The following is a 14,128-nucleotide window of genomic DNA, read 5'->3' as shown; positions in this document are numbered from 1 at the left end:
TCTTTTTTTTTTAACCCTGGTTCAGAAAAAGGTCAAATGTTTTTCCTAGTAAGAAAAGATTGGATCAATGAAAGGTTCTTTGGAGAACAAAAAAAAAGCTTCGTCTATGACATCACTGTCAAAACCCTCTTTTGGAATATTTCATTTTAAGAGTGTATATATTTATACTAATGCATCCTTATTATATTTGATTTCATATTCAACAGTTAAATATTGTTTATTTTATTTTATAGGCCTGCATTGAGACTTTCTTGTGAACATTGATTACATTTTAGCAATCAACATGTTAAGCTGGAAAAAATTATGCATAAAGTATATTATGTCAACATGAAAAATGAAACCATTTTTACTGCCAAAACGCGTGAAACTGAATGAAAGGCAAGAATTTTTGTATCTGCATATGATTTAAAAAACACTTTTATCTAAAGTTACTTATAAATGAGTGACCTAACAAACATGTTATAAGAATTAGCAGTATTTGCATGACATAATGCCAAGTCTCAAGTATAATCTATAGATAATAAGATAAAGCAGAAGGTAAATACAGAGAAGTAAAGAATTATAGGAAGTTTGTTTGATAATGGTTGTGGTTTAGTTTTCTCTAGAAGAAGTGTGACTTCAGCTATTTCTAGAAAGCTGATTTTATGTTGTCTTGCATCTGATCTCACTGTTAAATCTCCATTGATATTTCCTCTAAAGTTAAAGTGACGCACTGGTTGTTCTTAATATTTTGGACACTGATTTGAACTACCACTCAGTGATTCAGCAGAGTAAGAGCTTCATTCATCTTTAAAATACAACCTGTGAAATAACCAGTGGTTGTATTTAGTTTTTTCGTTCTGGATAAAGCGAGAGAATGCAAGAGAGCCTGATAACTGGACTAAAATCTCTAATTCAAGAGAAAAGATTTGTGTGTGTGTGTAAAGCTGCTGCAGATGTTTAATTCATTACACTTTCATCACTTTAAATGAAAATAAGTGCATACTAGAACCATTTAATTTGAAAAACACTGATATACTATTAATACTGAAAACATATGTCAAGTTGCCAGACATGATTAAAAATATATTGCTGTCAGTGTCCATTTAAAACGAAGAGATTAGAAGTGCATTAGTCTCTTTTAAATTCGTATATAAGATTTCTATAAAGACACTTATTTAGAGATGTGGTATGAATAAAACAAACACAAATGTTTTTGTTGTAATATTTGTGCACTTTAGTATTATAATTTTTCTGTATTATTTTAAAAAAGTATTTTGCAGCTTCTTCATAACTACAAATAGATCTAACTTTTTTTTTTTACCAATCTTATTTCTTTATTCTCTTGAATCCCTTTTAATCCTTCAATTATTCAAATCAATGTAAATTTTGCTCTTCCTCTTAGGTGCCAACACCTATATAATCTAAAAGTTTTGAAATTCACTGCATGTGTATTAGGTTAAAGCAGGAGATAAAAACTAATACAAACGTTTTGGCTGTCTAAATATTAGTCGCTAGATCTGTTCTTCAGACTAATTACTTAATTATTTCCTGTCTCTATGAATGTGAATGACATTTTATGTGACTTCCTTATTCTGAACAAACTAGAGCAGTAGTCAGGTCTCAGCGGACACGTCTTCTGCGGGCTCGTAAAATGGATCCAGTCTATGAAAATCCTGGTTTCAAACTTTCAACAGTTTCTTTAGATGAAAAACACTCTCAACAAAGAGGTAAGGCTGATGATGTCATCAGCATGCATTCAAATTTCTATTTCTAAGTATTTGCACTGCAGTAACCATGTAAGGGTTTTTTTTATGTTCAAATGCTTTTGTCCAAAGTGGCTTACATTACATTCAAGGTATACATTTTATCTGTTCATGTGTTCCCTAGGAATCAAAAGCTATGAACTCTGTAATTTAACCCTCATACTGCATGTGGAGTCAATATGATCCCAATCAACTATTCCTTAGTTAAAATAACACGGTTCCCTTCATCTCATAGCATAAGAATTTGAGACCTTTTGTGCATTATCTATCTATACACACACAAAAAAAAAACTGGACTTGATTCGGTTGTTCTGAAGGTACAGTATGTAAAAAAAGTCACACACTTGCCGTTTGGTCAAAATAACCCTAAATTGAAAATGAATGGTAAAAGTGAAACTTTCATGAGTTTTTTTATTTTTCATTTGTCCAAAAAAAAAAAAAAATGCAGTTTAAATTTTCACACAGAAATGAAGGCCTTGATGTGCTACCTAGAGCACAAATGCAATGTAGAACAGACATGGCAGGGAACTACACTAACCTTTTCCACTGGTGGCACTTGCGCTACTAATTTTTTCAGTTACTGGCGCAAAACATGATTTGGTCGCGCAAATTATTTATAGTAAGCCGCTCTCTGGATAATAATGAATAATAATGAAACTGCATTAGTGTTGGAACGGTACAGAAGTCACGGTTGGGTTCATACCTGGTTCAGACATTCAGACGGTTCGGTACGATTTCGGTACAATGGAGTGAAAAGCAAAACAAAAATGCATAAGGCATTCTTATAGATCTCTTAAGCTTCGTATTTTTTAAGTTGTTTAAGTTTTATTAATAAAGGCATAGAACCAGTTTATTTGTAGTGCACTGACAATAGTTTTATATAATTAGTTTATTAATTAAATTAATAAAAAGACAAAATGACCTTGATATATGTTTGGTAATTGTACTTAAAATGTAAAATTAATTTGCTATATTTCAGATCAATATATTTGTTTTCCTTAATTTTAATTAACACTTTATTCTCATCTGAATTATAAATAAAAGATTTCCGTATAAAATAATTACCTTTAAAACACATTTGATTTTCTTTTTTGTAGAATCAATGTAGAATCACGGACGCAGGACTGTTGGCAAACTGTGATGACAATAAAATGATAGCTTATATCTCTGGTTGTTGTTTCTGTTCCACAACATTTTCTATGTCATGTTTAGGGTGTGGGATGAAGAGAGGGATATTTTCAGTAATTATTTAATAAAACAATATTTAATTTATCTTCAGTGTGTAGTATTAGCCAATTTAGGTGTCTTGACGCGAATCACACGATTACGATTCAGCCTACAGCACACACACACAAAAAAAAACTAATCTAAAAAAACTGCTAGTGATCATATGACGTTGGTCGATGTCAATATCAGCGCTAGCAATATAATTAGTTAGCTCATGGCAGAGTTTATCAGCCGAACACCAGAGCGCAAATCTACCTTTGCTGTAGCAAAATTATCGTAAGGTAGAGACACGGTGTCTTACATCTCTGCGTCTTTTTCCTGCCGCCATGCAGGCCCAGATGGTAGCCTATATGATTGTGATTAGCATGCCTATTATAAAGACACAAACCTTTTACTATCATGTCCATTGATTTTGAAAAATATGCGCAAGGACAGCGCTTGTGTTGTGTGAAGACGCGCTCTCTCTCTCTCTCTCTCTCTCTCTCAGCTCGTTTGCGCCATGTCAAACGCATCAGTCATTCTACTCTACAACACTCGCCGATCAAAAAAGGCTTTGGCGGGACAAAAAGCGGACGATCCGACAGGTTTTAGAAGATTATACAACCTGAAAGAAACAAAAAAACAAAAACAAAAAACCGACCCGTCAAAATAGTCAGTGATACATTTGCGACCAATTAAAAATTAGGGTCGCAATGGGATTTCAAAAGGTCGCATATGCGACCATTTTGGTCGCAGTGTAGTTCCCTGTTCTCAATGCTTCGGTTTGCATTTTCCTTTCCTTTCTTCCCGGAGGTGCATGAGGAGTTGAGGAAATCTTGGTCGGCGCCTCTGGCGTTCAAGCGGAGGCAACCTCGCTCCTCCTTCCTTACCACCTGGGATAGAAGGGCGATGCACGGGTACGAGGGAATCCCCCCGGTGGAGCGGTCTATCGCGATGCAGCTGTGTCTGAAGAACGCTTCTGCTTGGCGGGGTGCCCCTTCACTCCCCTCCCGTGCCTGTAGGTTTTCCTCTGGGCTAACCAGGGATGCCTACATGGCATGTGGAGATGCCACCTCCGCCCTGCATGCCATGGCACTTTTGAAAGTACATCAGGCGATGGCGCTCCATGACTTGCAGGCGGGTGGTCCTGACCCAGCCCTGCTGCAGGAGCTGCGTGTGGCGACGGACTTCGCCCTCCAGGTGACGAAAGTCACTGCATGTTCGCTGGGTCGGGCGATGTCCACTTTGGTGGTCCAGGAGCGCCACCTATGGCTGACCCTGGCAGATATGGCATATATACTACCTCTAAAGGAGTTGTTGTGTAGACTGGGTGTTATGTCCAGTTGTCTCTTAGGTTGTCCAGTTGTCTCTTAGGTTACCCATTATGCCACGTGCAGTCCAGCCGTGTCTTCCCCTTGACAGACTAGTTCTTTTGTCCCTGTTGAGTAAGCTCCCACTCCCCTTGGATTGGGACTACTTTAGGGACTGCCATATGTTTCACTATCCCCCTGGGCTAGTACATATGTGTTTTCCAAGCCTGTGTCAGGCGGCTGGCTTCCACAGCGTTACCTTCCTCTTGTCGGGTTAGGGCACATTTTCCACTCTTGCGGAACAGCAGTGTGACTCCCTAGCTAGCTCCCGCAATTTGTAAAACTGCTCTTGGGTAGCTTAGCTGGACGCTGGAAGGGGCCAGCACCATGGCGTTTTTTAGGGATCCCAATTCATCTGGGAACTCCCCGACAACACGTTGGAGTTCCCAGGACGAAAGGGAACGTCTCGGTTACGTGTGTAACCCTCGTTCCCCGATTACAGGGAACGGAGAAGTGTCGTGTCGAAGATCTCCTGATTAGTTCAGGTATCGCGTCTTTTGTGCGCTCGAGGTCGTTATTTGAAATCCTCTATGTTTCATAGGCGCACGGGAAGAGCGCTCATTATGCGCTCATGGGACGCGCGCTCATAAACTTTTCAGTATGGGAGTGCACATGCACCCAAACACTTGGGTGTTTTTTTCTCTTCTCCGTAAATACGTCTTTTAGCAGAGCTACAGCAAGCGTTTTTCTGTGGTGGAAATACATTAGCTACTAAAACTTCTTTGTCGTTGTGGAGAGCGCAGTGTAATGAGTGCATGGTTCTATAGCAACGACAGCCATGGGAAAATCGGTACAAATTTTACTATTAATAATAAAAGATAATGGGCGCTCGAAGGGGGTCTTGCCCTGGGTGTAATTCAAAGTGGAACCGCCACTGGTAACCGAGATGTTATATAGCTGACAAAACAGTATGATGTAGGAGTATAAATATATATATATATATATATATATAGGAGTATTTCCTCTATAGGAGAGATTAAATATATTTAATCTGGGTCACAGTATTCAAGGGTAATAGAAGGGTTACTATAAAGTCGAGAGACATTTTCAGAACCCGGTGCTCCGCCCTATTAAAGGTTAAGGGTAGGGGACGCTATACACATATATTACATTTGCTGTCATGAATCAGTATTTAAGTTCTGTGCTCTTTCTCCACTGAAATGTACCAACATAGAGAACCATGTAATGCTGAGAACACAATAAAATAAACATCAGACAGGTGTCTTTTCTAAAGATGCACATTCATTTCTTTTTGCATGTACAATTTTGTATGCAACAGCTATTGTTTTCATTTTGTTCCATTATTTTCTTTTAATAGTTCCTGAGCGCCCTGCTTTATCAGTATGGGGCTGTTCTCATTATAAAGCAGCTGTTTTGTTTTGTGCAGATATTTGTTTTACTTTAGATATATTTATACTCTATCGGTCGGTACAATGCATACATCTTATTTACTTTAACTGCAAATGACAAGTAGAAAGAAAGAAAAAATACTAAATAATAATATAATATATATATATATATATATACACACATACATACATATACATATATATATATATATATATATATATATATATATATAGCACCTTTAAATTAAAATTAATTAATTTAAAGAAATTAACCCGGTGTAAATTCATAAATTCAGGAATGGTTTCAGACAGAAATGCTGCAAAGATTCAAGGTTCAGAAATAATTTAAATTTTCTCATCAAATTTCTAACCCCAGGTAACTCCACTGAAGAGAGAGCGAGAGACAGAGAGAGAGAGAAAGAGAGAGAGAGAGAGAGAAAGAGAGAGGTCACTTCTTCTAAGTGGACTAAAGTTTCTCTGATTGTTCTGTGTTTTGTTCTGGGTTTTGCTCTCGGAGGTCTCTGCGCTCTCGGGGTGATTTGTAAGTATAACTGATATACTAGATCTCTGCTCTGTTCAGGGTTGTATTATTGACTCAGTTTTTGTAAGTACTTTTCCTAAAACACAATGTTGGCATACATCATTGACACTCGCAACACAATTTATTGTATAATCATAAGTAAAATAAAAGTAAGATCATATTTTTCAGCAAGCTATTTTATTAGGCACTATTGTCAAACAAACCTCCATATTTAAGCTGTAAACTGTCATTGATTAAGCCTGAAGACATTTACAGAATGGTTTCTGTCATTTCAGTCTTGTGCATGATGTGGACTTTCCTCAAAAACATATTTTCCACAGCTGCTTTTGTGTTTAATCAGATCATTTTAAGCTTGCTGATTTCAAATCACTGAATGAGCAGAACATCATGATTTCAGAGACACTGATGGCTCAAGAGATCAACAGCACAGGTGAGAAAACTATAAAAGCACAGACAAGTTTCATTAACAGTGTTCATTGATCTCCCCATGTTAGAAACATTATCTGCTTGTTGTCCCATATTCCCCGAGTTATGATAAGAGCATTAGAGGAACTTAAAACCAACTACACCAGAGTAAGAGAACAGTTTCTGCTTCATGTTGGTGAATTGTTTTTTATTTTACATTTTTATTACATTTTTTTTTTTTGCCTCATTTTGTGTTTGGTCATTTTGACCGAGGATTATGACCATACCTGTAAATGCTAGTTAATTTTATTGCATTGAACTAAAATTGACTGACTTTACTCACACAAAGTCTAACAATTTCCCCCCCAAAAATGAATACGTTGTACAAAAAGGCACAAAAGTCACACTTGTGGTGTTTCTGGTCAAAAATGACCAGAATACAAAAAATTATTATAAAGCTTATAAATCTCGTTATGCTATTTTATCACCAAATATTGTCGAGTTCCAAAATAGATAAATAGCCCTGGAAAGGATGCAGTAGGCATTTTGAGGAAAAGTACTTTTTAGGTGCTCACTAAAAATTTCTGAAATGTAAAAAAAAACATTTCTGCCATATATATAACAAGTTGTAAACATCACTGTTTTGGGATAAATAATAAAAACAAAATGGCTGCCAACAGATTAAATGCATTTATTGCAGTTTAAACATTAAACACTAAACTGTGCATTCTCAGAACATTTAAATTAGTACAGGTTATGCATTTTCTTAAAATTAGTAGAGGTTATGTCATTTAAATTATGACAAAAAGATTGAATCTAATATTTGGTGATAAAATAGCAGAACAAGAGATTTACAAGGGTTAAAAATGCCACAATCTTCTGTTGTGACCAATTTTCTAAATGTCTTCTTGTTTATATTTTACTATTTAATTGTCTTTTCACCAGATATGAAGAAAGAGTTCAAAGATCTTGCGGCCAGATACGGCACACTTAGAGAATGGCTTTCCTTTAATGATGGTGAGTGTCAGTTTACAAGCTTAGTGTGACACAAAGTGTGAATATTTCTGCACATGAAAGTTTAATTAACTTTATGATCTAAATAATGGAAGGTTTAATCACAATTTATTCATCTTTCACAGCTCAATCTTGTAGTCTCTCTGTGAATGGCTGGATTGCTTGTCGTGGAAAGCTGTATTTATTTATCTCTGATAGACTGAACTGGATGAGCAGTCGAAATGTCTGTGTTTCAAAAGGAGCCAATCTGGTGACCATAACCAGCCAATCAGAACAGGCAAGTCAGATCAATTATTAATTATTAGACAGTTTATGCAAGCGTTATGAAAATGTGACATAGGGGAGAGCGGGGCACAACCTAACGCATTTTAGTTTTGGCTCAATTAATTAAAAAATAATTAGGTTAGATTCTTTCTTTTTTTTTTTTTTTTACACAAGCAAGCAACATACACATCTCTGCTACAAATGAACACTTAAAGTTTTTTTCTAGGACCTACCATTTTCGTACAGTTGCACTGAAAGTGACAGAAGTGCAAATGTTACAACTTACCCCATATGCGGGGTTAATTGTAACAGACAGAGGGGTTAGTTGTAACACTTGTGTGTAACACACATAATTCAGTACTATTTTATTTGTATAGTTTGATATTGTTTGTGCATCTGTATAGACAGATATCCATACACCCATCCCTCATCCAATCATCCTTCTATTGTGGATCAATGGATAGAGACGTAGAAAAGGGCTGCACAGTTTTGCAATAAATAATAATAAATAAAATTATAAATATTGTTATTGCAATTAAATTAGATTTGTGTGTGGCAGCTGCATGTACAATTATTATTATTATTATTATTATTAATAATAATAATACAAATGAGCTTAAAATAAAAATTTAAAGGGTTTATTACATTAAAAACAGGCCATATTTTTAATAAATAAACAAGTTATCATTCATAGTACACTAAATTTTAAACATTTTAAATTCCAACATTGTTTGTGAAAGTCCAACAAAGTTAAATGTATACTCAAACCTGAAAAGTTGTGTGGCTCCGTTTTCATTTGATTATCATTGTACAATTGGCGGCTTGTTTGTAACACAACTAACCCCGCTGTGTATTACATATTTTAAGCCTAGCTAACAGTCACTAGGAATTGCTGACATGTTTCAAACGGTGCTATGTTTGAGCAAACAAGACAGTGATTAAGGCAATATAAAGTTAGATTTGGAAACGTATACACCCAACTCAGAAACCGAAAAAAATATATGATGAAAAAATTTACTATCATGGTGCCAAAACACTCTTTGTCCAGTATCTTCACAAAATATATTGAAAACTTTCCGCAAATTCACGGGAGAACGTCTTCTGGCAGCAAGAGAAAAAGAGCGGAAAGACGGCCGCTTTGATCCTGACGAACTATGTAAAAAGTCCGTGTTACATTTAACCCCGCGTTAGGTTGTGTCCCGCGCTCCCCTACAGCTGATTTGATTTAAGTTAAAAGTTTTATTTTAAAGGATTCTTTCTAGGCCTACCTCTAATTTTGCCTCTAATTAGAGGTAAATTATTTGCATCACCTTTGTATATTTTCTCCTGTAGGATTTTCTGGTGTCTAAAATTAACGTGACGCACTGGATTGGTCTCAATGATATAGACACTGAAGGACACTGGGTTTGGGTGAACAACCAAACTCTCACTGAAACTGGAGTACAGTAAGAACTCTGCATGTGTGAACTTTAGCTATTTAATAGCCTTCTCAATAGTGATGGGTACCGTACAAAAACGGTAATATTGGTTGCTTGATTTTTTTTTTTTTTTTTTTTGCGTGATAACCAAATTGGTGTTTTTTTTTTTCTTGTTTCATCCATAGACATAATGCCTTATTAGAGTTGGTCGGATAAAGCCATTCTTTCACATCCTCATTTATCATCCTACTGGTCCTGCTGGGCAGTTTTAGAGTTTACAGACTTAATGTCATTTGTTATTAATTTTGAAAAACGATTAATGGTTGGGGATTTTAACCTGCACACTGATGTTGCTGATAATCATGCCACAAAAGATTTTCTTAGTATTACGGATTCACATAATCTAAAGCAGCATGTTCATGGACCCACACATACTGGTGGTCATACATTAGACCTTGTTTTTAGGGTTGGATGTTAATGCAATATGTTGTGAGGATATGTCGATTAGTGACCATAAGTGAATCTTTTTTAATCTTAAGTTTCTGCTACTGCTGACCCCCCTTGTAAGAAACGTCTGACAAAATCGCGCATTATTACTCAAACAACTGTTGAGCAATTTATCTCTCTGTTTGATTGTTATCTCAATTTTATGTGTTGTGTCAATGTTATTGAGATCTTAATGCAATCTTTTACCAAATGTCTGCTCTTCTGTGTTGAGTGAAATGGTTCCTTTAAAGATAAAAACTAAGCCCATCTGTAACACCTCGCCTTGCATGACGGACGATGTGCGTTGTCTAAGGAGGAGGTGCCGTACGACTGAATGTCTGTGGAAATCCACCGGGCTTAAAGTGCACCGGCTGGAACTTATGCAGGATTTTAATAATTTAGTTGCAAAATCTAGGACTGCTTCTTTTTCTAATTTAATATCTTTCTCTAAGCGAAACTCTATACGGTTTTATTTGATACCATATATAATATTGTATCTCCTCCAGCCATTGTGACAACAATATGTTCTCAAAATAATTGTGATAGGCTGCTGTCCTTTTTTTACTGATAAGGTGCAGTCTATTAGATCAAATATTCTGCGTGGACCACATTCTCTTGTAGACTGTATTCATTCACCTAGGCCTAATTGAGTCTTTTAAACCAATCAGCCTCCTTGATTTGCTAATAAATATATCCTCTTGTCCACAGGATATAATACCATCTTCATTATTCTCAAAAGCACTCCCTCATTGGCCCTAGTATTGTAGCTATTGTCAATTCCTCACTGGCCACAGGCTGTGTCCCATCCTATTTTAAACATGCCACCACCATTCAACCTATATTAAAAAAGCCTAATTTGGACCGTACAGTTTTGAAGAATTATCAGCCAATATCAAAGTTACCATTGTTGTCCAAAATTCTCGAAAAAAGTTGTTGCTAATCAACTTACGGATGTTTTAGAGAATTTGGAGTTTCAAATTTCAAAAAAAAATTTCAATCAGGTTTTAGGAAGAGACACTCTGTCTACTGAGACCGCCTTGGTGAGAGTCTGTAATGACCTTCCAATGGTCTCGGACGCAGGTCTATGTTCAGTATTGTTTCTTATAGACCTTAGTTCTGCCTTCAATACCGTGCACCACCATATCATGATTAGGAGATTACGTTAATGTGTGGGCATATCTGGAGTGGCCTTAGATTGATTTACCTCATATCATTCTGATAGAAGTTTTAATGTCTATATATGATGATTCCCACTCTTTATCATCACCAATGATTTGAGGTGTTCCACAGGGTTAGGTGTTGGGCCCAATATTGTTTATTTTATACTTGTTGCTTCTGGGTCAGATCAATCCTGTTTTTTACACTTACATAATTTAAGTCATTTGAGGTCTTTAGTATCTCACTCAGAGCTGGACTGCGGGAGATGCTCATTCATGCATTCATTATTGTAACTCACTTTTCTCTTCACTTAACAAATCTGCTCTTCATCGACTGCAATCCATTTAAAATTCAGCTGCTAGCTTACTATCTCGATCAAATTGACACACCCATATCACCCTGATACTCTGCTCCCTTCACTGGCTTCCTTTAGCTTACCATAACCAATTCAAAATACTAACCATAACCAATAGGGCTTTACCAGCCCGTTCTCATCCTTTAGCGTCACATAGAACGCTATATGACAAAACGGCGCTATACGCACATGGCACCCTTTATCGTTAATATAACACGCGAACCCAAGGCGTCATAAATCCATTAGCGTAATATGAGACTACCCTACCCCACTCCTAAACCTAACCATCACAGCACGTGTTATATTTGCGATAACGGGTGCCATGTGCGTAGTATAGCGCCATTTTGTCATATAGCATTCTATATGACGCTAAAGGATGAGAATGCGTTGGCTTTGGTCAGGCCCCTGCTTATCTTGCTGACATAATTCACTTTCATACCCCTCTCCGCTCTACCAGGTCAAATAATCGAAATCTGATATCTACTACGCCACGCACTCGTTTAAAGGCATGTGGGGACAGGGCCTTCGCCGCTATGGCACCCAGATTATGGAATGTTTTGCCCACCAGTATTAGGTTTGCTGAGAATGTGGACAGTTTTAGGGTACAAGTGAAGACTCATTTGTTCAGGTTAGCTTTTGGGTAATCTCTGTACTTTATATATTGATTATTTTATCTGTTTTATTTTATTTTTTATCCATTTTTGTCTATTGTAAAGCGCTTTGTGACTTAGTCTGTGAAAGGCACTGTATAAATATACATTTTACTTACTTACTTATTGCTTGTTTGTGTGTTAAAGGTTCTGGTTCACTGGAGGGCCGAGAGAACCTGATAACTGGAGAGTACAGGATCCGTCTGGAGAGAACTGTGCTAGTCTGGGAGATGGGAATGGCAATTTTCAATCTTGGTTTGATGCTTCTTGTAAAACAGTAAAGAAATTTATCTGTGAAAAGAAATATTAATTTACCTCCATCAGTGATACTGTTACATGTCAGTTTGTTTTGGGACTTCTTTCTGTTTGTATTTGTTCAGTTTACCAGCACTCCTTTCACTGTCATCTTTAGTTCAATTGTTTCATCTGTGTGTAATTAATCATCTCATCTTTTACAACAAGCAATTTTATTCTGTTCTGCCAAGAAGTCACTAATGAAGTTGTCCTCTAAAGCTTTGTTTGTAAAGTCCCTCATTTTTTAGTCGCTCCGACTAAAAGAGTGTAATAAAAATACACTCCAGAAAAATGCTCAAGACAAATGTACATTTTGGAAAACATTTTTACCTACCATAAAACACAATTCACCTTTGGCTAAGCCCCGCCCCCTTAGTTACTGTTGCTACATCCAACAAACTTCATCTGGGCTCTGGTTTGGTATCAACATGGCTTATGCTGTGACAGCTCTTCCTGCTGAAATTTCATAAAACATTTATAAAGCAGCTAATGAATTGTCCGATAGAAGTAGTCAAAAGGGGCTGCAATATACGTTTGAAGGCTATATTCATGACATACAGGTGAAACGCAAGGAACAACAAGGCATCCAATATAGGCAAAAGCATACCGGTGTTGTGCCAAATTTTAACCCCCGCCAAATGAGCCCGTTCTCATCCTAAAGCGCCATATACAACGCTTTTGCAAAAGCGTAAATATCCAACGCACATGGCACCATTTAACGTCAATATGAGACGCAGATATATTTGGGCAGAAGGCGCCCCCTAGTGGTCTAGCCCTAACCCTACACCATACCTAAACTTAACCATAACCGAAGCGTCTCATTAGACGTTAAATGGTGCCATGTGCGTTGGATATTTACGCTTTTGCAAAAGCGTCGTATATGGCGCTTTGGGATGAGAATGCGTTGGCCAAATTATTACCCCCCCTAGCATTGGTAGGTTTAGCATTAGTTGTGGGGGAAGGGGTAGGATTAGGGGCGGGGTTGGGATTAGGCAATCAGGTACGGATTTCAACAAGGGGGTAATAATTTGTTGGTTTTGGGAAGGGAAAAAACGGACACCCCCCTCCAACCTCTCTGGGAAATGCGTATCTGTGTTACAAATGCCTCAGGCACAAGGTTTAACCATATTTTTGATAAAACTACAACGGTAATAGCCTGCCGAGACCAAAAATATGAGACGCCTGTATTAAAGTCAATGAAGCACTGTGAAAAAGTGTCGGACCTAGTGATGGGTCCGACACTGCAATGGAATGTTCAATCTGCCCCAAACTTCCCACGGTCAGTCATGGCCTGAACACATTTACATGTTCATATTCAGTTATAGTCATAGTTCCACCTGCTGGTAACAGGAAGTGACGTTTAACACTGTTCTGGACTCCTAATAACATGCACTCCACCAACTGCTAAACATGCTAACAACATACTGAAAACACTTAGCTAAGTGCTAAAGCATTTTATTACTGCAATTAAATAGGAATTAGCTGTAATTCAGATGTGCAATGTTCAATCTACCCCAAACTTAATATTTAACATGCAAGAAACAGGCACTATGACTATAACTGAATATGAACATGGAAATGTGTTTAGGAGATAACTCTTATCAAACGTGTGAAGTTTGACGCAGATGAGACATTGCCTTTTTGAGTAACATTAATGTCTTGTTTTATTGAATTTGCATGCTTTATCTCTTAGCTACAGTAAGTATTTGCAACACTTCTAAGTTCTAAAGCATGCTAGAAATGCTAAAGGAAGTTTTTGTAACATGCAATGTCCAATCTACCCCAAACTTCACATGTTTGATAAGAGTTCTGCCCTGAACACATCCCTGCTCAAATTAAGTTAGTCATAATAACGCCATCTGCTGGCAACAGG

The 14,128-nt window shown here is 37.0% G+C and overlaps 1 protein-coding gene across 1 annotated transcript; it reads left to right on the top strand.

Moving 5' to 3' along the window:
* The first annotated feature begins 1,414 nt into the window (after window positions 1-1,414).
* On the top strand, window positions 1,415-12,945 carry LOC120483434 (C-type lectin domain family 4 member C). The gene is made up of 7 exons (XM_039678464.2): window positions 1,415-1,709; window positions 6,047-6,211; window positions 6,552-6,641; window positions 7,562-7,633; window positions 7,756-7,907; window positions 9,227-9,339; window positions 12,109-12,945. Exons 1-7 carry the CDS (start codon window positions 1,634-1,636, stop codon window positions 12,269-12,271), a joined length of 831 nt encoding a protein of 276 aa, XP_039534398.2. The 5' UTR covers window positions 1,415-1,633; the 3' UTR covers window positions 12,272-12,945.
* The last annotated feature ends 1,183 nt before the right edge of the window (window positions 12,946-14,128 follow it).

Source organism: Pimephales promelas, chromosome 18 (assembly GCF_988280905.1).
Source record: "Pimephales promelas chromosome 18, fPimPro1.hap1.1, whole genome shotgun sequence".
Taxonomy (NCBI): Eukaryota; Metazoa; Chordata; class Actinopteri; order Cypriniformes; family Leuciscidae; genus Pimephales; species Pimephales promelas.
This window is presented reverse-complemented; position numbering and strand designations above follow the sequence as displayed.